Here is a 26,024-nt window from a genome sequence, read left to right as displayed (position 1 = left end):
CCTGCAGCTTTGGCATAATGATGGAAGACTTCCCATTTTCACCGTCCAAAGAGCTGTGCTAAGAGGTTGCTACAGATGGAGGCGAGCCATCAGGTAAGCCATCAATAGGGATAGGAAATAATTTTTGCTCAAAATATCTATTGCCTGCCTCATACAATATTTATTTTGTCTTGTGGATACCAATAAACCTCTGACCACTCAAAACCCACTTTGAAACTACACATTGGAATCTGGGGCCCCCAAACACCACACCCTACAGAGGGCTAGGAGCAGAACTCAACTATTTTCACACACATGATAAGTACAACTTTCCTCAAGAGGTGTTCCAAACCACTGTTCTTTTTCAAGGAGGATACAGAATTTAGTAGATCTATCCTGCACAGGATATTCTCCTAGCTTTCATTCTGAAATCATCAAACAAAATAAAAAATAAAAAATGGGAGAAGTCCTTTTTTTTAAAAAAAAGGAATGTTGTGATGTTTTGTTTGTTCAATTTTTGGCTCAGATCAGGTTGGCCCAGCTTCCAGTTGTGGCTGATTTCACAAGAAAATGTTGTTTATGATTTCACAAGAAAATGTGGTTTACCATGTGTGGCTGGGAAAAATCATTGTGGGTTGGATCCAGACTTGCTCCTCCAAGTCTCCTTCCATTTGAGGGAGAGAATCAGGATTATATAAACAAAACAAGATCCTACTGGATCAGGCCAGCATCCTGTTCTCACAGTGGCCAACCAGATATCTGTGTGAAACCCTCAAACAGTACCTGAGCACAAGAGCAATTGCTTCCAAATGTGGAGGCAGAGCACAGCCATCATAACTGGTGATTGATTCAATGGAGGTTTGCCTCTGGGGCATGTGGGACAGTGATTTTTACTGATTTCCCCTTCTTTCTATAGCCCATAGAAACAAATCTCCAGATCATGTTTTCAGTGGCCACAGGGAGGGCCACTGAGGGAAAGGAGGGGTCAGTGAAAATTGCATCCACCTTCAATTCCTCTAGTATGAGGATAACTCCTGTGAATTAAAGTATATATCCAAGTCCTTTATATTCCAGAAGAGTTGCTCAAGTATCCTATGGTTCCAGCATGCAGACAAATCTCTGGGTCTGTGAGGCTCCTACCCTTGTGGTCCTTCCTTCCTCCATTACTTCCCTATCCCTTGGATTATTTTTAATGCACTAATGGTAGCACCTTGCTTGTGTTATGTTTCTGCCTACAGCAATACTCAGCCTCTGGAACCACTCAATGTGCTGCTCTCTGATACACCATAGAGGAATTTTTTTAAAAAAATCAATGCTCTGTTTATACAAATCAGGGGTCCTGGGTTTTATCTTCAGACATGCAACATCTGTGCATCAGCTTTGCAGGCGCGACCTATTTTATTTGCTCTACTAGGTGTGCAAAAAAGACAAACATATTTTTAAGCCTTTTATCCCTAAGCATACAAATATCTAATCTTAAAAAATGAAAAACAGAATGACAAGAATTGAGAGTAAAGGAATAATCCAATCTTTTTTATTGAAAGGGGAATCAATAAAAAAGAAATGAATTCCATTATGTGATTTAAATGTTCTTCATTCGGGGGCTTAGCAGAGAGCCACATTTTCGTGATTTTTTCTTTTTCTTTCTGTATTGGTAGAAGTCAGAACAAATGTTCCTAACAATTTCTTCCAAATCAAAGTCCCTCAGATTCATCGTTGGGGTTAATTCTAATCCTTTAACTTTCAAACAGCATCCCCACAATGCTGTTTTGGAGAGTGTGTATGTGTTTTTAATTATCGTTTGAGACTGCATTATAGCCTTTGAAGGAATGAGACTGATAAGGTGGCAGAGTTTTGACACTGAGCATATGGTAAAATCAGTTACACATTTTGGTGACGATGAGGAGAAGTTTACCATCCAAAATGGGGGCCGCCTCAAACAAACAACAGTTTTGGAATATGTCTGCCAATATTCTATTGAGCCATTTTCAGATAGAATGGATGTGTTTTCTCATCAACAGGCTATTGTGCATCATAACAGTCCTCTTACCTAACACTGTGGTCGATGGAACAGTGTCTGATGATACTTTGAGATGAAATTCCATTTGCGCACAGAACACGGATCAATGGAACCCAACAGAAGGTCAACAGGAGAAAAATAATGTGGAAAATAAAATAAAAACACAAAGTTAGCTGTTTCCAACATCCCAAAGACTCGGTTCTTTACTGCCATATTTATGTATCTACAGGGAAAGGCACAAAAGCACACAATCAAGAATAAAGTCTACATAAGTACCTGAGTAGTAGGAATTCAACAAAGATTTGCTCTGAAGGGTTTTGCTTTGGACAGAAAATGAACAAGGAGAGGATGGTGCTAGGTAGGAAAGACATAAGGAAGAAGCTTTAGAAATGTATAGAGAAAGATAACAGAACAGAGAGAAAAGCTCCTTAGAGAACAGAGTAGCATTTAATTCACTGGATGTGACATAATTAAACTGCCTAGAAGCAAACAGTCTTCTAATACCACTAATATATGGTATCTAAAAAATAAATAAAAATACACAAATAAAATGGGTGCCAAAAACCCTAGAACTGCTCATATGCAGCAGAGACAAGCAACATAACACATACAGGGCACTCCTGCTAAGCTACATATGTTCCTCCTTCCCAAACACCACACATACATTTGGAGAAGACTGCAGAATAAGAACATGGAAGCATAAATCCATAGTTGAGGTTTGGAACCCACAAGAACAACACAAGTTATCTGAATTGCATTGGACTAAAACATGTTAATGGAGGTGGACTTCCAGCCATGTCTATCAGTATTATCAATGTGCAGTATCACAACTTTCACAAAATAAAAATTAGGGAGTTCTCTTTTAAACAGGTTCATGGATTTGGGTTGACGGGGTGAAGAATGTTAAATATGTACACAAAAAGCACAAATTGGAAGGAAATTATCAGATGCAACAGAAACCTGACTCTCAAATAGATGGTTCTTGACAGCACACGTTGGCTTGAAATTCTGTGAGAATTTGAAGTTAACTTTTCTGGATATTGAGACTGGAGTGGGCAGTAGGAATGAACATGGGATGAATAAGCAAACACCTGCAATTTCTGCTCCCTTTTCTGTTGTTATTGGAATTGTTATTGGAATCTGATATCTCTGGTGGTCAATGCTCTCTATAGCTGCAACAGTCTCCTCTTCACTTTTCATCAAGCTAGTTTCTTCCCCTTCTTATGAGTCAGTTTTAGTATCATATTCCAAGGCTCTTCTAAGCCAACTTTGTCTCATCCTACTTGCATTTTGGCTGATACCTGATGCCAACTGATTCCATTTCCCAGGAACTGCATGTACACACATTAGAGTGGTGCCTCAGAAGTCAAACAGAATCTGTTCCAGAAGTCCATTCAATTTCCATAACGTTCGACTTCCAAAGCGCGGCTTCTAATTGACTGTAGAAAGTTCCTGCAGCCAATCAGAAGCCGCGGAAGCCTCAGTGGACATTCGGCTTCCAAAGAACGTTTATTTCTCCAAACCCTTAAGGATCAACTTTGTGCTTTATGTGGGACTGCTCTTGAAGAGAATTCACAGACTTCGGCTAGTGCAAAATGTTGATATGAGTGTTGTTATAAATGTGGGGTGGTGAGATCAAATTCAGCTTTGTACATGAAGAGAGGTACCCCCACAATTGGAGGCAGGGGGCGGGGATTCAAACAAGAAACCCACCCTGTCTCTAGATTTAAGATGTCTTCCTTCAATCTTCAAGCTTTTTAATCAAGTCAAAATCATAGTATATGCAACACTTTATGCAACACTTTTACATTTCAATATGTCTTGGAAGCTGGCTTTACATGGGCCAGCCAATATTTAAGGATTTATGGTACTCTGGTCTCAGAAAATGTGGTTTGCAGTCCTTTCACATTTGTTTCCAGTGTTACAATTATATATTTGTCTTCACCTTCACTGTGACGGGAAATGAGTTAATGCAAAAAACCCACAGTACATTAAAAAGAAAGATGTCAATAGATAAAATAGAAATAATTGTTCCATAATACCATATAAAAGTAGATAAAATCCAATATACATCAAAGCAATTTCAGAAGCAATTTCTAGATCTCCAGAGTAAACATTATTTACAAATGAATAAAAGCTCATCAGAATTACTCCATGGGGTGAACAGTGCTATTCTAACAGACTCCAGGTAGAGTTGTATCAAGCCTACAGATATTTCTATTACACTTAAAAAAAAGCAGGTCAAGCAATTTTCCAAAGTATTGTCCCATGGGAAACTGAACAAAGTGCTAGTGTGCCAGTAGAATCTACTGTTAACAAGGTTGTTTATAACAAGGGAACTGTACCGCGTAAGATTTCACTGATGGCATTTAATGCACCTAACTCACATGTTGTACAAATCTCTTATGGAGCCAAAGTCTTTCCTTAAGAAAAGGAAGTGTATACTACTAAGCATATAGGCACTCGATAGACTGGCTCTTTGGATATGTATCGATGAACACATGAGTCTTTAAAAACCATCGCCTAAAGTAGAGATGGCTAACCTGCAGCCTTTCAGATGCTGTTGGCCTTCAGATTCCATAAATGCTGACCATTGGCCATGCTGGTTGGGGCTGATGGGAGTTGGAGTCCAACAACATTCCTAAATAATTACACTAAGAATGCAAATTAGTTTTTAAAAATACCGAGACTGGGATTATTTTGACCTGCTAGTGCTCTTTCAGCACAAGTTCTATAAAAAAGGTAAAGGGACCCCTGACTGTTAGGTCCATTAGTGGACGACTCTGGGGTTGCGGTGCTCATCTCGCTTTATTGGCCGAGGGAGCCGGCGTACAGCTTCCGGGTCATGTGGCCAGCATGACTAAGCCACTTCTGGCCAACCAGAGCAGTGCATGGAAACGCCGTTTACCGTCCCGCTGGGATGTGCTTTCAAACTGCTAGGTTGGCAGGAGCAGGGACCGAGCAATGGGGGCTCACCCCATCGCAGGGATTCGAACCACTGACCTTCTGATCGGCGAGCCCCAGGCTCTATGGTTTATACCACAGCGCCACCCACATCTCCCGAACAAGTTCTATAGGAAACCCTAAAATTCACTAGTGAACCCAGTTCTACAGCACCATAGGCAGCATCACGCTGAATTATCCAGTGAATGCAAGTGACTCTTGTGACTTCAACTGCCATTGAAAAATAAACTAGTAAATCTTAGAACAAAGGCTAGATTTCCTATTGCTATTGCAGACACCAGGACAGTTTGAAGGCCTTGCTGTTCCCAGCCCAGAGGACTCAGAAGTCTTGTTGGCTTTGTGTAAAATCTCGCTTAACCTTTGCATCCCAAATCTAAGCAATTTGTTGTTTGAGTAGTCACACAATCTTGTGCCTTGCATCACCTCTCCAGCCTTCCAGAGCCTGCCTCTCTTGGCCGATGCCTCTCTTCCCTGTAACCTAATCATTGGCCTGATGTGGTCTATAGTGCCTGCACCTGGCTCTTCAAGCTTGTCATTGTTTTAACCTGTGCCCACCCTGTAGCAGACCATTTGTCTCTGATTCCAAGTGGCCCTGGCAGTTATGCAGACAATAGGAGATTCAGAAGTAAGACAAGCCAGAATAAGATACCAAGAGATGCTTTGAATGCTTGGAAGTCCTGAGTCAGGGCTAAAATTGTGCTAGTAACTGAGCTGACAAAGAGCAGCTAGAATCAAGTAAACTCTCTCTCTCTCTCTCTCTCTCTCTCTCACACACACACACACACACACACACACCCCTTACACAAGACTCTGTTCTCAAGGTTTGGGACATCCAGGGTTTCCAGATGGAAACCTCTCTCTTTTTCTAAAATCATTAATTATTGTTAATTGTTCAATTATTATTAAACAAAACAAAAGTGCCTCAATAAATACAGTGGTACCTCCGGTTAAGTACTGAATTCCTTCCGGAGGTTAGTTCTTAACCTGAAACTGTTCTTAACCTGAAGCACCACTTTAGCTAATGGGGCCTCCTGCTTTTGGCTGCCACGCTGCCAAAGCACGATTTCTGTTCTCATCCTGAAGCAAAGTTCTTAACCTGAGGTACTATTTCTGGGTTAGCGGAGTCTGTAACCTGAAGCGTATGTAACCTGAAGTGTATGTAACCCGAGGTACCACTGTACAGTTTCAGATTGCTAAGGCAAAGGGAAGTACTCAACTTCCTCGTCTCATTAGTGCAAGGGTTTCCCCTTGCACAATGGTACTTTCCTCCTCTTCTTGCCCTCCCCCTCTCCAAATCTCCTAGGGAGGCTTGGGGGGAAACGCAGAACAGATTTAGGGGATATGCAAGGGGAGAAGGGAGAAAAAGTCCAGCTGCACAAGCAGAAATTCTGTCACTGACAGGATGCTTACTTTACCACTACATTGGATATAACCCAAAGTGATAGCATACTGTGTCATACAGACCTTAAAACGCTGAATTCTAATATATAAGAATGGGTTTGCCAGTGCTTCCAAAGCAGCACAGCAGTGGCTTGTGAGGGTTTGTGTGTATATGGAAGCAGTAGTGTGTTCCCAGTAGTGATCGTGTTGTGCTTATTTAGACAGGGATCAGGTAGGGTGAAGCAGCAAGATTTGCTACTCCTACATTGTCCCATCCCCACCCAAGTTCAGCCTCACACAACAATTGGGAGGATGAAACCCCTTCATGTACCACCAACTGTGTTGTTTTGCCCCCAAACTAACAAGGGTTTACTATTCTAGACAAATAGAACAATCACATCCTTTCTCTTGTTCTATACACAGTATAGTGAATGTACTCAACTGATTTTTGTGGAGGAAATATGCTGAAAGTTTTGCAGCTTTTGCTGAGGCTTTCAGGATCTGGAGGAAAGCTTTAGCTACTGCAGGAGTTAGGTATTCAACCTGAATTTCACAACTGGTGAACTTCAGTGTCAGCTCTAATAATACTCATAAGGAACTTTTTTCTGTACTCATCATCTTTGCCCTTATTGTTCCCATCTAAGATCCCAGTAGGCAATGCTAACTTTATAACTGCACATGACAGCATGGCTTTGAATGCAACATCAGATGTCATGCTAGCATAACACCTTCCCGTGGACTTCCTTAGGCAATGTCCTCTGTTTCAGAAGTGAATATTTCACGCCCTTTAGTTTCAAAGCAAAACTGCTTGGCTTCCAAACTGAGATTCCTGAATAAGCAACCTGTGATAAAATCCTAAACTTTATCTTCCTTTTTCTTCTCTTACTTTCCAACGGCTGTCAACCTGGTTGTGTCCATGATACAGAGTACTCCTTTGGACCACTCCTGCCAAATCTGCTTTATGTATGACCTACTGCATGACAGTCCATCAGTGTGGTGTCAGCGCAGCAGTGCCTCTGTGCTGGATGGATCATTAGTGTATCATTGTTCATTTGATACGGCGTCTCACTCATCATGCTCATGGGATGCCAGGCTTCAGGAGATGTGCTCTGTGTAATGCACCTCAATGGATGCTACAGATACTTGTGGATAATTTTAGCTCCCTAGTCTGATCTTCCTTGCCATCTCTTTTTTTCACTGAGTAGGTACCTATATCCATTTCTTCCATAGGGTATTGGGTAAAATCACAGCAGCTTCGATACAAGGCTTCTTACATGGCAGATTCCACACTCCACAAAATTATTTTATGTTTCCTGGTTTTTAAAACATTACAGTTTGGAAGAAGAAGAAGAGTTTGGATTTAATATCCTGCTTTATCACTACCCGAAAGAGTCTCAAAGAGGCTAACAATCTCCTTTCCCTTCCTCCCCCACAACAAACACTCTGTGAGGTGAGTGGGGCTGAGAGACTTCAAAGAAGTGTGACTAGCCCAAGGTCACCCAGCAGCTGCATGCGGAGGAGCGGAGACGCGAACCCGGTTCACCAGATTATGAGTCTACTGCTCTTAACCACTACACCACACTGGCTCCCTCACAGTTACCAGAGTCCTATTCCTGACCACAAATGAGCACAAAAGCTGAGGCCATTTCTGTTTCTGTGGCTCCTAGCCCTCCCTAGACATGCTAGGGATATAACCTGGGACCTTCTTCATGTAAAGCCAATACCCTGCTAGTGAGCTACAGCCCTTCCATTAACAGCTACTGAGAATGGTTGCAGGTGGAAGTGGAATGTCTGTGGTTTCCAGGCATCCTCTAACACTGACCGCATTTCTGGTTTCTAACTTTGCCTGTGAACCTGCACTCTCTAACTAAAACAGCTTAGCATAGTTTTAGATAGTATTGATTAATAACTGAGCCATGTGTTGTTTTGGAGAGAGAGAGAAAAGTAAGCACAGAGGATTGTAACAAAAATGCAGTGCTCTGTTTTCTGTGTGTTTCCTCAGCTGTCCAGCAAGACATATCCTTCAATCTTAGAGGAAATTTAAATTCTATCAGCACCATCATCAGCTGCACTGTACTGATCTGATATTCCTTTCCAGTGCCAGGGCAGGGGGAAGTCAAACCACAGGCAAGGGATGTGGCAGAGATCAGCAGCTGTGTAACAATGCTAGGTTGATCTGGACCTAGTAATGGAGGAATAGGTTGCTATGGGCATGTAACACCTGACCTGGAGCTGTTGTTCCTGCTCTGATGAACTGTGGCAACTGTATGGTTGCTGTATGGCCACTAGGAACCCCAACTTCCAAATATCCCTGGGGTTGGTTTGTCTGTTTGGGGGTTGCACAGCCAGTTCAAGAACCATGTGCAGTTGTTCTACTTAAGTCAGAATTCAGTGAAACAGAAACTTGCCTAAATTGCTCAGGTGCTAAAATGAATTATTTTCATACTTTTATTCAAGTGACATTAGAAAAAGCAGAGACCTGTAGCAGAAAGAGAAACATCTCAGGAACAGAAATGGAGACATTTCACTCTCCCAGCTATTTTTATTACTGTTGTTTCCCTTACAATACGTTTCAAATCCTTAAGATTTTTGTTCCCATGGGATCCAAGAGTTTTAATTACCACAAAGCTTTCTGAATATGGAGGTACCAATTGCAAACAAGTAAAACTTACTGAATCCATTAACATCTTGGCAGCTTGAAGAAAAGGCTTCTTCATTATGAGCAGAACTGAGTTTCGTAGCAGTCTTGTCTGAAGAAGCAACAGGGCCCATTTCTCTCTGACTGCTGCTCTGCGTCTCCTTTTGCTTCTTGGCTAGTTTCCTTCAGGGTGTTTTGAAGAGGGAAGAAATCATTGTTAGGGTTTTTGTTTCGGTTTTACCATTTCTTAACTGATCAAATTGAAAGAAAACAAGCCGACAAAATAATACCTTAAAAGAGAGAAAAAAATATATTTCCGGTTTTGAGCAACATGCAGGTCTATTTGCAAATGTGAGGAAGCATCACATTGCATCTCCATTGTAAGCATTAGCAATGGAGAGTGCATATGGAAACTAGCAATGGAGTGTCATGTAAACTGAGAGCAAACGAAAGTAGAGCCAAGGAAAAGAGGAAACGGCAGAATGGGATATTAATGGGAAAATGCCAGGCAACTGCCTAAATTCAGCCTGGAATTTCCCAGTGATAAGTTTACACTAGATCAATACCTAAAAGTCCAGGGCCAAATCTACTTCCCTTGAGAAATGCCTTGTCTCTTCCCCATATACCAATCCCAAGTGGAAAGCTGGTTGTCACCATGGGGCAATGTGTGGGGATCTCAGGTTGGGGCTTTGTCCCTTTACCTTGTTTCCAAAGAAGCCTAACAGAAAAGAGCAGGTATCGCACAAAAGGAAACACTCTTTAAGGTGTTGTTGACACAGTTGCTTAAACTGAGTTTTTGATTCTCCATACCCGAGTGTAAATGAAATGAAAAGCTACCATTAAATAGTTGTATTTACATATTTTTTTTATAAAAATATATATGTTTTTCTCCCTGATTCCTACGACATCAAGAGGAAAGGTGACACTTTATATATATCCTGGGCCGATAAACATTCTTGTTTGGGGTATTATTCACTTGTGAAACCCTTGATGTCATGGGTTTCACAAGTTTTCATCTGACGGGCAGGATCCAAAGTGGCAACCCTCTGTGGGTCACATTTGACCTATACACTTGTTTTAGTTACCTGACATGATATGGCATACTTCGCAAGTGCTCCGAAAAAAGGGACAGCCTGGCCTTTTTTTGTGTGAGATCACGGCGGCCATTTTGGCTGCCACTCTCTCTCACACTTTCATGCCCTGCTCTCTCACCCTGAATAAAGCACTTGAGAGCATAACACAGGTCACGAGACTCACCCGGGAGCAGATCCTGGAGGACATACATCATGGTTTTGGCTCGGGGAAAAGTTCAACGGTGTGATATGGCATCAGATAGATTCAGACTCCCCAAAAGCAATAAGGTTTGTATTTGGCTCCAAATTGAAGCAGCACCAAATACAAGTCCGGGCTGCAAAGGAGCAGCTGACAACACTTTCTAAAGTTCCCAATTGTCCCTTTGCAGTTGCGGTTTTAGGGGAGCTCCTGAGTAGAAATGATCCTGCTTGAGGCAGCAGGGCTTACATTCCATGCCCAATTTAAACAGTCCAAAAATGCAAGCCAAGGAAATCAGTAGTGCACTCTGAGGCTCTTGGTTGTTCCCATAACAGCCTTGAAGTCCAAATTAGATAGGCTCATGGGCCTAATTTGTCCTGTGGGCCAGAGTTTCCTCACCACTGCTCTGTTTCCAGAGGCAATATCCATCTAAATATTAGATGCTGTGAGAGAAGGCAGAAAACAGCAGAATAAGGTTGTTTCCTTCACACATTATTTGTGTGTGGACTTTTTCTGAAAGCATCTAGCTGGTCACTGTTGGAAACAGGATTATGGAGATGGACCCTTGGTCTAATACTGCAGGAGTCTTATGTTCTTAAAATGTCCTACTGAGTGCCACCTAGTAATTTCCTGTTTGCCATTTCTAAACAGAAACATATACCACATTAGTTACAGAAGACACAGTCCACATTTCATAGACACATCAGATTTGGTTGAAAATACTACTGATTAATTCCTACCTATCATTTTCAGGTGGTGAGTAGTTCTCCTGAATTTGTTCCCATGTGGTGAGAATGATCCAGTATTAGTATGTATGAGGGCAGGAGAAGATGGGGCCTTGAGGAGAACCTACCAATGCCACCTCCTTTCCTTCTCCAAGGTACATTTCTAGGGTCTTAAGATAGGAATAGGGAGCAGAGCTCATAGGATATTTGGTGCTCTTTGTAAGCACTATGAGTCGTAAGATCCCCAAATCCTGTATTTATTGTACCTTGTGAACCCTCTACATGTCAAGGATCTTCAGGAAATTATTGGTGCCTCTGTTGTCAATGACACACACTGGACTCAAGTCTAGATACAGGCTTGAGAGCACCTAAATGATCACAACAAAGGAGCATTAGCAGCAGAACAAACTAAGCTTTTCTCACCTTCATTTTTCTGACACCTGACATGCTGCTGATATGCTGTCATAGAGGGGAGAGCAAGAAGCCCTCCTTCCCCTTCATAGCTGACAGAACATCACTTAAAAGGTAAAAGGAATGGTTATTTGGGGTCCACGAGGTTGTGTGTGTGATAGGGAGAGGCTGTAAGAGAGTAGGCTAATGTATTTCTGAAAATGTACTTGGTCAGAAAATAAGCAGAGTTATTTCTCTCTTTATTTTACTAGTGAATTTGATGTGAATTAGAAGTTCCCCTCTTTAGTAAACACTAGGTCCCAACTCTTTCCTTGTGGAAATTCACTGAGAAGAAACAGCTCACCTGAGAAATGTCATCTTATGTTGGCTTTGCCACATTAAAACTGAATATGAGAAAAGAGGCCAAGTAATATTATATAAAAAATGTTTGCATGATTTTTTCTTCGTCTTACACCAAGAAACATAAATAAAAGAAACATTTCAGTGCACTGGTCTCAAATGTTGAGATGTCATATTCATCTGTGGAGATATAACATCTCACCAGAATTACTAGTAGTGTACTACCCAACCTCTATCCACCATAAACCATTTTGGGATGTGACTGCAATTCTTTGAACGAGGCTCATCATTTCACTTAGACAGAGCAAAGTTACCCACTGAGACAGAATTGGTGTAAGAGCAACTGTATGTGACTTCTTTCTCACACTTTCCTAAAATGGACTGCAGAAATATCCTAAAATAAGGCACTAGGCCTGTAAGAGAGAGAGAAGTCACATTAAATTAACCACCCTTCTACAGGAGATTTGCCTGCGTTGAGTGTAAAAATCAGAAATGATTAAGAGTGACAGCAAAACCTTTGAAATAATAAACAACCAGTCCACTGTCAGCTCTAAAATTGCTCTCCTCGCCCCCACCCCAAACCTACCCAACAATGGGAGATCCCATTGTTTGCCTCTGACTACCAGCTGTATCAAAATGGAGAAGAGTGATCAACTATGCTTCTGTTGACATTTGGCTGCTCAAGTCTTCATTCATATCTGAAGGTGGTGGGTGGGGTGGGGGGACTCATTCAGAATGAATATTTGACATTCTATAAACCAGCAGCCCGGAAAGATACCACATAAATCTTCTGCACCAGCAAAGAAGTTTGCTCACATGGCCTCCATTGATAAGAAAATAAAACAAACAAATATAAGGAAAGAAAGGAAGATTACTGTAAGCAGGGACTTTAATCTTATTTTCTTTGTTATTGAAATCTGAATAATGTAATTAAATTATGTTAAGAGTTTGCAGTTTCCCACAAACTAAATTGACTTGCTCACAATCAATGATGAGCCTAAAACATGCCTCCATCTTTAAGGAAAAAATAATTGGATCCTTGCATAGAAAATCTTTCTTTTCAATTATTTATCAACCATGCTTATTTAATACTGCAGTCTGCCAAGGAAGCCTTGCTGAAAAGCCATGGTTGCACATATACCTAGAAAGAATTCCCCAAGCTGATTGGGTACCCTACAGATTGGCCTTGGTTGTGACTTCCACCAGCCCTCAGGCAGTATGGGTATCGGTTAGGGATGCTGTTGTTGTTGTAGTCCAACAACATACGGAGGGCACCAGGTTGGGGAAGGCTGCTTTAGGACCATAGGTTGCTCGTAATTTAGAAAAGTCACAACAGAACTGAAATTTTAATGACAATGAATCACATTTAAACATCAGAAGAAGGTGACTGCTGAAGCCTTGTCAACTAATGGGATGACTCCTACCAGAGTGGCCTTTGCATTCATTTGCTGTGAGGCAACAAATAGGAATCACATGCTTTTCCAGAGCTTACTGCCGTTGTCTGTTTCCCTCAGTCTCTCTACTATGGCTGTTTGAACCATGCCAGGGATTGAAAATGCCATTTGCATACAGCATTTTGATTACAACAATGACATGGCCACACTTTTTTGAATGGAGCAGGTTCAGAAAGTTTGTGCTGCTGGGGAGACTGCTCTGATCTGCTTGTTGTGTTGATTCTGGGCTGCCTATTTTAATTTGAAAACATGTGTCTGTTTTAAATGGTTCCTTCTGTTTTGTTATGCTGACCTATGCTGTGCTCGGCGTACATATTTTGAAAGCAATTTCCCCTTATATATTTTCACAAGTTACTTTCACCAATGTGCACATTTCCATGTGCACTTTCCCCTAATATATGTATTTTTTGCAATTTGTATCCATAGTTTTGCTGAAGAACTGCATTTGGAAAAGTGTGTTTGGTGTGTGTGTGTGTGTGTGTGTGTGTGTGTGTGTGTGTGTGTTAAAGCAGCTTCATTTGGGTTTGTCTATCAGTTCAGGGACTGCAAATTCCCGAGTAGCTAGGTTCACATTAAAATGGGAACCAAATTAATTTCTTCTTCATTCCTATATGTGGACTGCTTCCAGAGGGCTTGTCCTGAGAGGCAGCATAGAAATATTGAAAATATATAAAGATAAATAATAGGACCTAGAATCTCCTCTAAGACAATTCTATTGCAGAAACTTTTCAAAATATCACATACTGCTAAAATATATATCCAAATGTGTTGCTTTTGGTTTAATGCTGACCACTGTGCAATAAAGTAACTAATCTTCTGTATTTTTTTGGGGGGGGGGACAAAACATTGAACAAATATAGTAAAATGTAAATCAACTTATTTCAAAATGTGAGAATGAGGGGAGAGGGGAAGGCACTAAAAAGGTTTGTCAGTGGAAGCCAAATCATATTTACTCAGATGTAAGTCCCATTGGGCTTACTCCTTAGTAAGCAGGCTCAGAACTGCAGCCTCAGTCTGTTTTGCTGTTAATCCTTTTTGACAGGAAGTTGGATAGAGACATTAAAGCTTTGGAGCCTCAATTACATTTCATGTTTACCAAATATGGGCAGCCAGACCCAAGACTAGCTGTGTAAACTGCAGCCATAATTTTTGCAAGCTGCCTTGAGTCAAAATGCAGAGTATAAATAATGGAAAGAACATCAATACCTAAATATTTACAAGGGATGCTATGTTCAACCCCTAGTGAAATGAATTGAAATTAGCAGTTCCAGCAGCACAGGATATATAATCCCAGTCTTAGTGGGTTGTTGTACAGAACGAAGGTCCAGTGCACATTTGAGGAGGAGCTGTCACTAATGTGAGCTTCTTTATTTATTGCAATGGAAGGGACATCTAAAATATCAAGCCACTCCTGAAATGGGAAAACTCGCAGTTTCTAAGGCTGTGTCTGTACATCAGTGGTCCTGCAGTATTTTGGTTTGGGGCAATTTTGGCAACAAACACCTTCAGAGTGCTGCTCTTACATCTGAGATGGTTCTGAAACAAAGGGAGCTCCAGCAGGAGAAGCGATCACTATATGTCACTTTGTTTCCACTGATGTACCTTTACAACCTTTAGTGAGTTTTAATGAACACCATCACAATCTTATTATAGGATTCTGAACATTTCAATTGTTTGCAATGAAGGAAAGAAACAATCAACTACTACATAACTTTTCAGCGGAATTAAGGTGCTCAAGATAGCTCATGATGCATAGAGAATGAGACTCTTAATCTCAGGGTCATGGGTTCCCGTCCCACGTTGGGCAAAAGATTCCTGCACTGCAGGGGGTTGGACCAGATGACCCTCATGGTCCCTTCCAACTCTACAATTCTATGCTTCTATGGCTCATAGATCGCCGAAAAATTGATGCTTTTGAATTATGGTGTTGGAGGAGACTCTTGAGAGTCCCATGGACTACAAGAAGATCAAACCTATCCATTCTGAAGGAAATCAGCCCTGAGTGCTCACTTGAAGGAAAGATTGTGAAGCTGAGGCTCCAATACTTTGGCCACCTCATGGGAAGAGAAGACTCCCTGGAAAAGACCCTGATGTTGGAGAAGATTGAGGGCACAGGGAGAAGGGGACAACAGAGGACGAGATGGTTGGACAGTGTTCTCGAAGCTACCAACATGAGTTTGACCAAACTGCAGGAGGCAGTGGAAGACAGGAGTGCCTGGCATGCTCTGGTCCATGGGGTCACAGAGAGTCGGACACGACTAAATGACTAAACAACAACAACAACAGATGGCTCATTCTGTGATTCTACTTCAGCCAGCTCTGCCAGTCTCCCTCCCCTGGCCGTGCCCCATCATGGTAAGTGGCCATGAGACTACTCTCAGGAGGACATCTCCACCACTCTACTCCACCATTCTTGCAACCCCTTTCACCGAAAAGCCAACTACTTGATAGCAAAACCAGTTATCACCAACCATTTCCTACTGACACTTATGTTCTCAAGACACAAACCTTAGGGTGATGTATCAGCCTTCATACAACAGCCCAATACAATGCATGTCCCCTCTGAGATAAGCCCAAATGAGTTCAAAGGAGCTCACTCTCAGAAGGGTGTGCACAGTACTAAAAGCTGAGGGTGATAATATATGGCTGTTCAGATGGGGGAGTTAAACATTTAGTCCCCAAAGTCCACACACACTGGTGATGTCAGCCTATGCCATTCTTTTGCTTATCCCGGCATGACAGACAGGGGTGGCTGCAGTACCAGTGTGGTGTAATTTGCCTGGCAGTTATCACATTTTCAGTGGATGGAAAAAGGAACCCACTTTCTATTTTCTGTTGTTTCAAGCTTGGCACAAAAGCACTGAGCTGAGAGTCCAAGAAAACAATGTACAGATATTACAGGAGGATATTATATATATCGCAGAAGGGCCATATTATTGCAGTAAATGTTCAAGTGAAGTTTGTTTTTATATATCTTTTTACCATACATGACTTCAGTATTTTGGTCTGTGTGATCTGGAATAATGGCAGATTTCTGGATTTGCTAATGGAACACAGGTACATAAATTACTTGGCACCAGAAGTTTGTCAGATTTCTCAGTGGGAAATGCTAATCTAAAATGAATATGTCCTTAATAATGAGCACTCTGGGCCACTATTGAGGCTTTAAAAGGGGTTTGTAAACAAAGCTGAGAATTGCTTATTAAATTCAGCTTAAATTATCTCTGGCAATAGGTAGCTGGATGCTCTGATGCTTCAGCTTCTTCACAATGTTGATAATGACAAAGGGCTGTATCTGGCAGGCTTCGTTTGCTTTTGCAGGAAATGAACAATGCTGTTTTGAGACTGAATAGTCCCCACAAAATGGAATATTTTGGCTTCAAATGCATGTGCACCAAAGCATTTCCAAAGCCAGCAAAGTGATTCTCTTTCCTGTAGTGGACACAAGGGGTTTCTGAGACACACTAACCTGGACACTAACAGAGAGGTTTGCTGGAATTTGCTAGAGTTCTGTTCCGTTCGCTTAGCACTAAGAAAAGCAAAGCCAAAGCTCAGTTTTCTGCCCTGCATAGATGAGGGCCAGCATGTTGAACATTAGGAGAGCTAAGTAGTGAAGAAACATTCTTTGAGCTGTACTCCAGTCCTCCCTGAAACTTTCATGGCTTTCCTAATCATTATAAGAGCTGTGGCTCAACATTTCAGAATGAGGGAATTTCGAATGAATGTTATACTGCATGGTACGGAATTCTAGGAACAGAAGAATCTGCTTTTTCATAAGTCAGACTATTGGGCCATCTAACAGTGGCTTTCCAGGGTTTCAGACAATTATTTCTTGACCTTCTGTATACAAAGCCTGTGCTTACTACTTAAACTACAGCCCTTCCCAAAATAAACTCTGATATGTAGACATAAAGAAGGCTGATCGCCAAAGAATTGATGCTTTTGAATTATGGTGCTGGATGAGACTCTTGAGAGTCCCATGGACTGCAGGAAGATCCGGTCTCTCCATTCTTAAGGAAATCAGCCTTGAGTGCTCATTGGAAGGACAGATCATGAAGCTGAGGCTCCAATACTTTGGCCACCTCATGAGAAGAGAAGACTCCCTGGAAAAGACCCTGATGTTGGGAAAGATTGAGGGCACAAGGAGAAGGGGACGACAGAGGATGAGATGGTTGGACAGTGTTCTTGAAGCTACCAATATGACTTTGACCAAACTGTGGGAGGCAGTGGAAGACAGGAGTGCCTGGCGTGCTCTGGTCCATGGGGTCACAAAGATTCGAAAAGGACTAAACAACAACAAGTCATAGAAGGCACTCCAATGGTGATTAGCAGCCTCTACTCTTGCTTGCTTGAAAGCCATTTCACACAGGACATGGGTTGATCCACGCTGAAATAAGGCATATGGTTAATAGTCAACCAGTTCATCATGTGTTCCCAGTAGACCATAGCTGTCAGCATCTCCACTCTGCTGAATTGTCTCTGAGTTAACTATTCAATTACTATGTGCAAAATCATCTGTTTTCAGATGAATTTCAAATATGTTGGTGAGCTGCTGATGGTTCTAGAAGAGGTGTCAACAGTATCTCATTTAGGTGACACTAAAAGAGTTCACTCTTCCACCTAACTGTGTCTGTGGCAGTGCAATAAAAAAGGTAAATCAGAACTGTGAAAACAATACACTTTTACTTTGGAGTGAGCATTTGTGATTCAAGATGCAGAGATATTACAAGAGGGGGGAAAGCATACAAAAGTAGACAGCTTTTGACAGCTTTTTTAAAAAGAGCCATTAATTCAATATCTAGAGACCCTTCTTCAGCCACCAAAACCCAAATGAAAAAGTCAAACTCAACTCAAATTCTCAAACTCAAATTAGTTTGTTGCTTTTTAAGCTATTGAAGGCACAGAGATCCTTCTTGGGGCAGGGTAAATAAAATGATAAAAAAGTTAAAGCAACTACCATTGCTAGACCTTGAGCTCTAACTAACATGCAGAACCAAGGCAGAGGATAGTCAGCCGGTGTGTTGAGCTGTCTTCAGAGTGACAGAAGCATTTATCTGAAAATGCTGCCCTTCTACAAATAAGGCAATTGAAATGCTATCTCTGAAGTCCTGACAACCTGTATCAATGACAACTCCTGCTCTCTTCCCTGACCAGTTTCCCATAAACACAACAACTGGAACATCCAGGGGAAGTGGCTTTCATCACATTAATGTCAATCACAGAGCATAGGCTGTATAAAGTGTGAAGCTAGCAAGAAACTCACTATTGTATGTGTGTGTTTCATTCATTATGTAAATGGAAAGTGTCTGAAGAAACAGCTGCTGGATGGATACTTCAGAGAAGAATGTAACAGAAGTAACCAGTGTGTGCTGACATAAATTTAACATCAACATGTCGATATCAAAGAATTACTGCATGTATTGTGCTCATTTGCCCAAGAGCAAAGAAAGAATGTGGGGATGCAGTCTATCAGAATGCTTTTCAGGCAGCAGGGTAGAAGTTATTTATAATTAGTACCTAATAAGGACCAGGTTTCAATTAAGATGTGCAATCGCTACAGAGCTATTTATTTAAATTATGTGGGGATGAAGAACCTTTCTGCTCTAGTCTTCTCAATGACATTCTCTGTTCAAGGCTATTCCAGTATATGGTCTGAAGGCACATGAGGCCACCACCTTTTTGAAGTTAACCAGGTCTGGAACTGGGTGGTGACCACCTGGGAACCACATGTTCTCCACCTTGGGTTCTGTGATGGAAGACAGTGATATAAAAGCTACAAAATTATGTCCTCAACTCATAAGGGCTGAGACAGAGGATGGGAACTAGGCAGAAGTAATATGATAAATTCAGCGAGGCTGAACAACATATGTGAAGGAGGTGAAATGTGTGAGTGTGGACACAATGAGAAAATGAGCCTTGTTTATAATAGGCTCTGTCTCTCTGAAGGTATCTGTTCTGCTTCACTTCCATTGTACAAAGTGCTATTCCATCTGAAACACTTGCTTGTCTGGCCACTGCTCAAGCAACCCATAAAGAGGGTCTGCCCAAATGTAATCCTTCTAATAGGTAGTGCCGTTGTGCAGTTTTCTTTTCAATGATCTCAAAGGGGCTTGGCATGGGAACCTTATGTGAAGTATGTAAGATCAAAGGTTTCTTCAAACTAGAAAGAGAATCGATGTTTTATTTAACTTCATGTATCTCAAGAAAACAAGAAATAGATTCAGCATGTAAATGGTGCCATTTTCCAAAACCGCAGGTATAATTTCCCCCCAAATTATTCTTTAGGAACTACTCCATATATTGCCTTATGTATGTGATTGCAGTGAGAATGAAAAGTATTCCCTGCACAAAACCAGTTCTCTACAGTAGAAGTTAAGTGTGCGGTGAAATGGTGGCTGGGAATTCATATTGGAGTTGTTGAAGTCTCCAAATATTTTAGATGAGACAAGATGTAGTGCCACAGATTCCTCAAACTCATAATGATAGCCAAATGCAACAAAAGAAGAGGCTTTAGCCTATATTACACTCCAACAACAATATTGGTATAACAATAATAAAGGTAAAGGTACCCCTGCCCGTACGGGCCAGTCTTGACAGACTCTAGGGTTGTGCGCCCATCTCACTCAAGAGGCCGGGGGCCAGCGCTGTCCGAAGACACTTCCGGGTCACGTGGCCAGCATGACATCGCTGCTCTGGTGAGCCAGAGCCGCACACGGAAACACCGTTTACCTTCCCGCTAGTAAGCGGTCCCTATTTATCTACTTGCACCCGAGAGTGCTTTCGAACTGCTAGGTTGGCAGGCACTGGGACCGAACAACGGGAGCGCACCCTGCCGCGGGGATTCGAACCGTCGACCTTTCGATCGGCAAGCCCTAGGCACTGAGGCTTTAACCCACAGCGCCACCCGCGTCCCCCAATAACAATAATAGTCATTAAGAATTGTATGCAACTCTATCAACTTAATCCCTCCTGCTGCCTCTATCTGCTGCCGTTATCTGCCAAGAAGTAAGGAAGGAAAGAAAGAAAGGAAAGTGTGTTTTGGATGCTCAATTCACAACAGAGTTGTGAATTCTTCTGTGGCTCAGATTTTAATCTGAGCTGCAGAAGAATTTCAGGGTTTTGTAAAGTCCCTGTCTATTCCATTTGCTCCTGAAATTTGTATCTGAACTTGAACTCAGAGCTGCCCACCAGCATTTATACCTTTGGATGATTTTTGCACATTGCCTGGCATGCTGCCATACTTGTGGCTGCTCCAATTACACTCCAAGTAGTATAGCGAACCTTCAAGTCCATACTGTTTGGTTGTACTTGTCATAAGTGTTTATGTCATACACCAGTAACTCACACCACCCCAGGGATTCAGTGGCATGTTATGTAAACATGCAAGTGCAGCTGAACAATACGAGTGTAAGATTATACATTCCCAGAGCAGCATGGGAGCAATTACAAAGGTCACAGGAACCATGTGCTTCAATTAACATGTAAAGCAGACCTTATGTCTAGAATATTATTATTTCAGTAAGAAGTGACTGCACATGGGAATTCCCTGTGAAACAAATTAACCCTTTAAAACAAACTTAGGCTGTGTACACATTACCAGCTTAAAATGCAGCAAGGTCACAGACACACATGCATTTCAAATCACATTTGCACCTCATTGTACACATCAGCATGGCTGGATGTGTTTACAAGTCATATCCTATATAGTCACACCAGTGGGCAGAGAGGAGGGCATGGATGCTCCTTATAGCTTATATTTTCTAATAGGTTGTAAGCTGATGGTGGCGGACCACATCAAAACACAGTATTTCTAAAAAACACACACAACAGGAACAATGTAGGTTCTAGCAAATATTGTGTGTGCATGGCTTCACAAAACAGTGGTAACAGTGCATTAGATGTGGAGTAAATGGGAGTGTGTACACACCTTCATTAAAAACTGAGACAAGCATTTTTTAATCAGCTTTCAGGAGTGTGTTCTGCATAACACACATTTTATTTATTTTATTTTATTTTATTTATTGAATTTATATACCGCCCTATACCCGGAGGCCTCAGGGCAGTTCAAAGAACATTGTAGCTACACTTCACTCACAAATTGTAGATCCCAACATGACTTGAGCAACAGGTAATATGGAAAGATCCTGTGTTGGTGTGGCACCTCTACAAGTGATGAGGCAGGAAATGTGCTATGTGGTTCTTCCATCCCTCATTAATTTATCTAGTGCTGTGCTGAAATCTGTCCTCTGGTTTCTTGAAAGGTTTCTTCCCCCATGAAAGAGCCACCTGCCTTTGATTTCATTTCAACTCATTTCCATCTCACAGTGCCCCTGAACCCCTGAAGGGCACCTTTTTATTGCGCAGTCACTGATCATTTGCCAAGCAGCCCCCAGAAACATTTGAAAGCAAGACAGAAGGGTGGTGCTATTCGATAGAAGGGTTTTGCTATCTGAGAGCAAGACAGACTATTCCATCCTCCTCATTACCATGTCTGCTCCACTATTTAAACAAATTCCTTGAATAGAAGAGTGCCCGGGAGGATGCACTATATGTGCTTTCCAATCCGCTGAATAACTAGTCTCCCTATACATCTGGGTATTAGGAACCTGCAGTTTCATAAGTAGTGTGGTTCTTATCTGAAACTTCCACCACCATGGATTTTTTTTAAAAAAAACCCCTCTATGTTCATTAATGGTTTTCCAGGAACAATTAACAAGAAAGTAAACAATAAAAATTAGAAACTATATTCACAGTCTCCATAGTCATATATTAGCGCAATACAATGTGATATTAGAGTTTATCTGGGCAATGAAGTTGACAAGAAAGAGTCCCTTCTGAAAGAAAGCTGTGTTGAGGGAGGGGAGGCTGCATTCCCTGCCACCCTAAACAACACAGGAGATTACAATGCAGGAGAACCTAATCATGGATGTCCCACATCACATCTAGATTGGCGCTTGGTTCCTTGTAGAACTCTGCAGAAAGGATAATGTGGGACAGGGCTCTGCCTGCCACTGATTATAGCTCCACCTACTGTTGGCCTCCCACCCTTCCACCCTACCTGTCCCAATGGACACCAGCCACTGCTGCTAAACCCTCCTTTCCCATCAGATAGAAAAGAGAAAGGCTCACAATTCTTGAGCAGTTGCAGCGAAGACAGTGAGTACCCTAGATGCTCACCACCTGCTTTTGGAAACAGTATTTTTCAAAGTGAAGGACAGTTTACAGTAACTTGGTGCTTAGCCTGCTATTTTCCTATTAGTTTACACCAGAAAGAAATGATTATCAGCAAGACAGCAAGGGGTGAGTGAGATATAAAGGCATGGGTTTTAATTGCAAAAGGAAGAAGAAGAAGAAGAAGAAGAAGAAGAAGAAGAAGAAGAAGAAGAAGAAGAAGAAGAAGTGTTAGACTTGATATCCCGCCTTTCACTCCCCTTAAGGAGTCTCAAAGCGTCTAACAATCTCCTTTCCCTTCCTCCCCCACAACAAACACTCTGTGAGGTGAGTGAGGCTGAGAGACTTGAGAAGTGTGACTGGCCCAAGGTCACCCAGCAGCTGCATGTGGAGGAGCGGGGAAGCGAACCCGGTTCATCAGATCACGAGTTCACCGCTCTTAACTACTACACCACACTGGCTCTCAATATGGAAGTAGCCATATTGAGTCCCCATGACTTTTTTTTTATGCTTCATGAATACAAAAAGGTGGTTGTGTGGATATTGGATAGATGATGTGCTTTAAAAATGTAGTGTGCTACAAAAACCAAAACGAACAAAGAGAAAAAGAAAAGAAAATGTGACTGGTAAAATAAAAAGTAATTTGTAAAAATTAAAAAGCAAAACAAAACCCTGCAACTCTAATGAACATGCTCAAGAAAAGTCATATTCAGCTAGGTACTTACAAGTAATAGGAGTAGGAATATGCATTTCTTCTAAATATGCAGTCAGATGAAGAAAATGTCCAAAAGTGGGGAAGAAGGAAAAAAAGCATGATTAGACTTTATATCCATTATGTTAAGCTTGAAATGCACACAGTATTGCAGCGCTTCACCCAGTTTGGCTTTATCTTTTATAGATTTCTGAGCAGTGCTCCAAGGTCTGATAGCTAATCTCCGAGAACAGGAATTCCTGGGTTCTACAGCTATAACTGCCACTAATGCATTGCACGGCCCTGGGCAAGTCACTTCACTGTGCTTTGAGTTCCTCACCAAGGAGTAACACGAAACTACCCATTGCTGCAAAACAGTTTTAAGTCTATCCGTGGGAAGTCTAGCAATGAAAAATGTGAAGGAGAAAAACAACACGTTTAGTACTGTAATAGTAGGAGGTTTTAACTTAATACTAGGATAGAACTGAAAGATCACTAGCAAACGCTTCAGTTCTGAAAAGAGGGGCTTTCAGGGGCTAAAATAGTTCACAAAGCACTCACTGCTAACCTTATTGGTTGCTTATTTGTGGTCCTGACAGCAGCAGTGCACCGCCCTTCCTGCTGCCACAGAGCACAATTTTCCACAGTTATTATTTGCACATAGGATTCCAAACTGAACAAGGCTGGCATGGTTTGTCCCTACTCTGATTTGGCTTCTAATGTTACTACATAGTCAAATCTCATTGCAATGTACACAACGATATTTGGCTACATGGCACCTGAAGTCAAAACAGAGTGAGGGCAATGCTTTCTGCCCTCACTCTGTGTGGAGTCTTGATTTTTTTTTTTAAAAAAATGAATAAAATAATGCCCCAAAGCAGTGGCACCAGACTGAATAAGGAAAACTTGCTGTATCTGTGTGTAGGGATACCCCCCCCCAAAAAAAAAAAAAAAATGAGAGAAGGACCCCCTGTTTGTAGGGTGCCAACAATGTGGATAAGGTAGGAGAGTTTTTGGCTCAGCTCTACAAAATGTATATTGCTAGTATATGGAATTGTTTCTGTTTTTTTTTAAAAAAACCCTGCAGATATGAAAATGCATAATTATGTATTCTATACATAAATGATACCTCTTTGAATATTTCACAATAATATGATTCATTTAAAAGTGTATTGGCTTGAAAAGGAGTTGGAAAAAATACCCAGACCACTATCTACAGACACACACACACACACACACACACACACTTAAGCTGTGTTCTTCTTGAGAAATCTCCTGTTCTTAGAAATGAGAATTAAACCTGCATGTAGATTTGCATGCATCATGATCACACATGCATATACACCTTGTACAGTTGTGCATAGTATTCCACTGATGCATTGCCTAATTTGAATAGTGATGTATTATCAATTATTATACACCAGCCCCCAAACAGCTATGGCGATACACAAAAGGAGCCCACAAGACTCCTCAGTCTGCTGGAGCTCACATACCCCACTTAGAAAATCAGTGATCATGCCAATAAGCTGCTTGGGGGACACAATTTAATCTTCTCATCCTCTCTATGAAACAGGTAACTGTTGTGATTGTCGATTGTTTAACAGAGCTGGACATGCCCAGCCCTGGCAGTGCTGCATACAAACTGTGGGAATGCAGCCAATTATAGTCCCGGAACAGAGTGCATAATATTATTGTCTCATTTTGAAATAAGAGCTTCTTATCCCCCAAATATTATTCACTAAGAGGGGCAATCCACTTCTACGTATATAGTTTCTAAGACTACCCTACTGACAATATACAACACACTATCTCTCAACTTCTAAAGTACTGTTAATACAATTTGGGGTGTTCTTTTGCATTGGACATCTGAGAGTTTGGCCCCAACATAGACCTGTGTAGCAATGCATCATGGTAGAAGTTGTCCTGTCTTGACAAACATGACAATGACACACTGTCATAGGAGAACAGACAAGAGCGAGAACAGTACAATGAAACACAGGGAAATTCAGCTCAACACAGAACTACTTGAAAAGATTGCAACAGTGTTCTGTGTCCAAAAAAAATGGAGGAGGTTGGCAGTTCTTGAACACTGTCACCAGCAAGATGGCTATTACAGTCTGAACTATTTTGTCTGCAATTAACAAACCAGTTGCTCTAGTATAAATTAAGAGTTGTCATGTGGTCTTGTTGAGGAGATTAGGGATAAGATTTTCCCCATTCCCTTCCTTACCTCTTCCATTAATTTAGTCTGCCCTGCATTCTATTTCTCTTGAATTCCAGTTTAACTAGGAAAACTTCTGAAATTAACTCTGGAACTGAAGCATGCAGTTTGCTACAGATTACAGTTCTTTTGCCTCCTTACCCATCTCTATGTTACCAGTGAGCATGTACCCATCAATACAATACTGGAACAAAGAGATCTTCATGCGATCATGTACATGACTGCATCAGAATGACATTCTGTCAGGTGTTTCACTGATATACATATGTAGTCCTGTACATTGGTAAACTACCAAGGAAAAAGCTTACTCACATAACTGTATGTACAATCACATCAAGATTCTTTACTACAGTGTTTTATCAGAGCACAAAAGTGCACATATGCATTGTTAAAACACCACATAAAAACTATCACAGTGTAATCAAACCCGTGGTTAGATACTGGGTTTTGGGTTTTTTTGCAGTGTTTTATTAACGCAGATAGGCACATTCGAAATGGAGGAAAGATGTCAATAAACTGAAGGCATTGAAAGACTACATGCACTGACCATTGCTCTGTAAAACAAAGCAAACAAAAAAACCATGGAACCACAGAAGATTCCCTAATGCACAGATTCCACTCTGGAAGCATCTACTCTATGACTCCAAAATATGAGGAGAAATTCAGATGAGAAGAATTTTGGAAGACTGGTTCAGAATAAATGGTTTGTGGATTGCAGGCAGGGATGAGGGTACATTTTCTCAAGTCTCAGATTTTAAG

General features: G+C 41.4%; 1 protein-coding gene across 1 annotated transcript in view; it reads right to left on the bottom strand.

Moving 5' to 3' along the window:
* Positions 1–26,024, bottom strand: part of PTPRT (protein tyrosine phosphatase receptor type T) — a 594,790-nt gene that overhangs the window by 62,464 nt on the left and 506,302 nt on the right. The window contains exons 17-20 of the mRNA XM_083446701.1: positions 23,079–23,108; positions 9,016–9,164; positions 2,276–2,353; positions 2,030–2,065 (exon numbers count right to left, since the gene is read on the bottom strand). Coding sequence (XP_083302827.1) covers positions 2,030–2,065; positions 2,276–2,353; positions 9,016–9,164; positions 23,079–23,108 — 293 coding nt within the window. The remainder of the gene's footprint in view (positions 1–2,029; positions 2,066–2,275; positions 2,354–9,015; positions 9,165–23,078; positions 23,109–26,024) is intronic.

The sequence above is a fragment of the Podarcis tiliguerta genome (genome assembly GCF_965153285.1).
Source record: "Podarcis tiliguerta genome assembly, chromosome: 6".
NCBI classification, from domain to species: domain Eukaryota; kingdom Metazoa; phylum Chordata; class Lepidosauria; order Squamata; family Lacertidae; genus Podarcis; species Podarcis tiliguerta.
The sequence above is the reverse complement of the archived record's forward strand: the minus strand, read 5'-3'. Positions and strand labels throughout refer to the sequence as shown.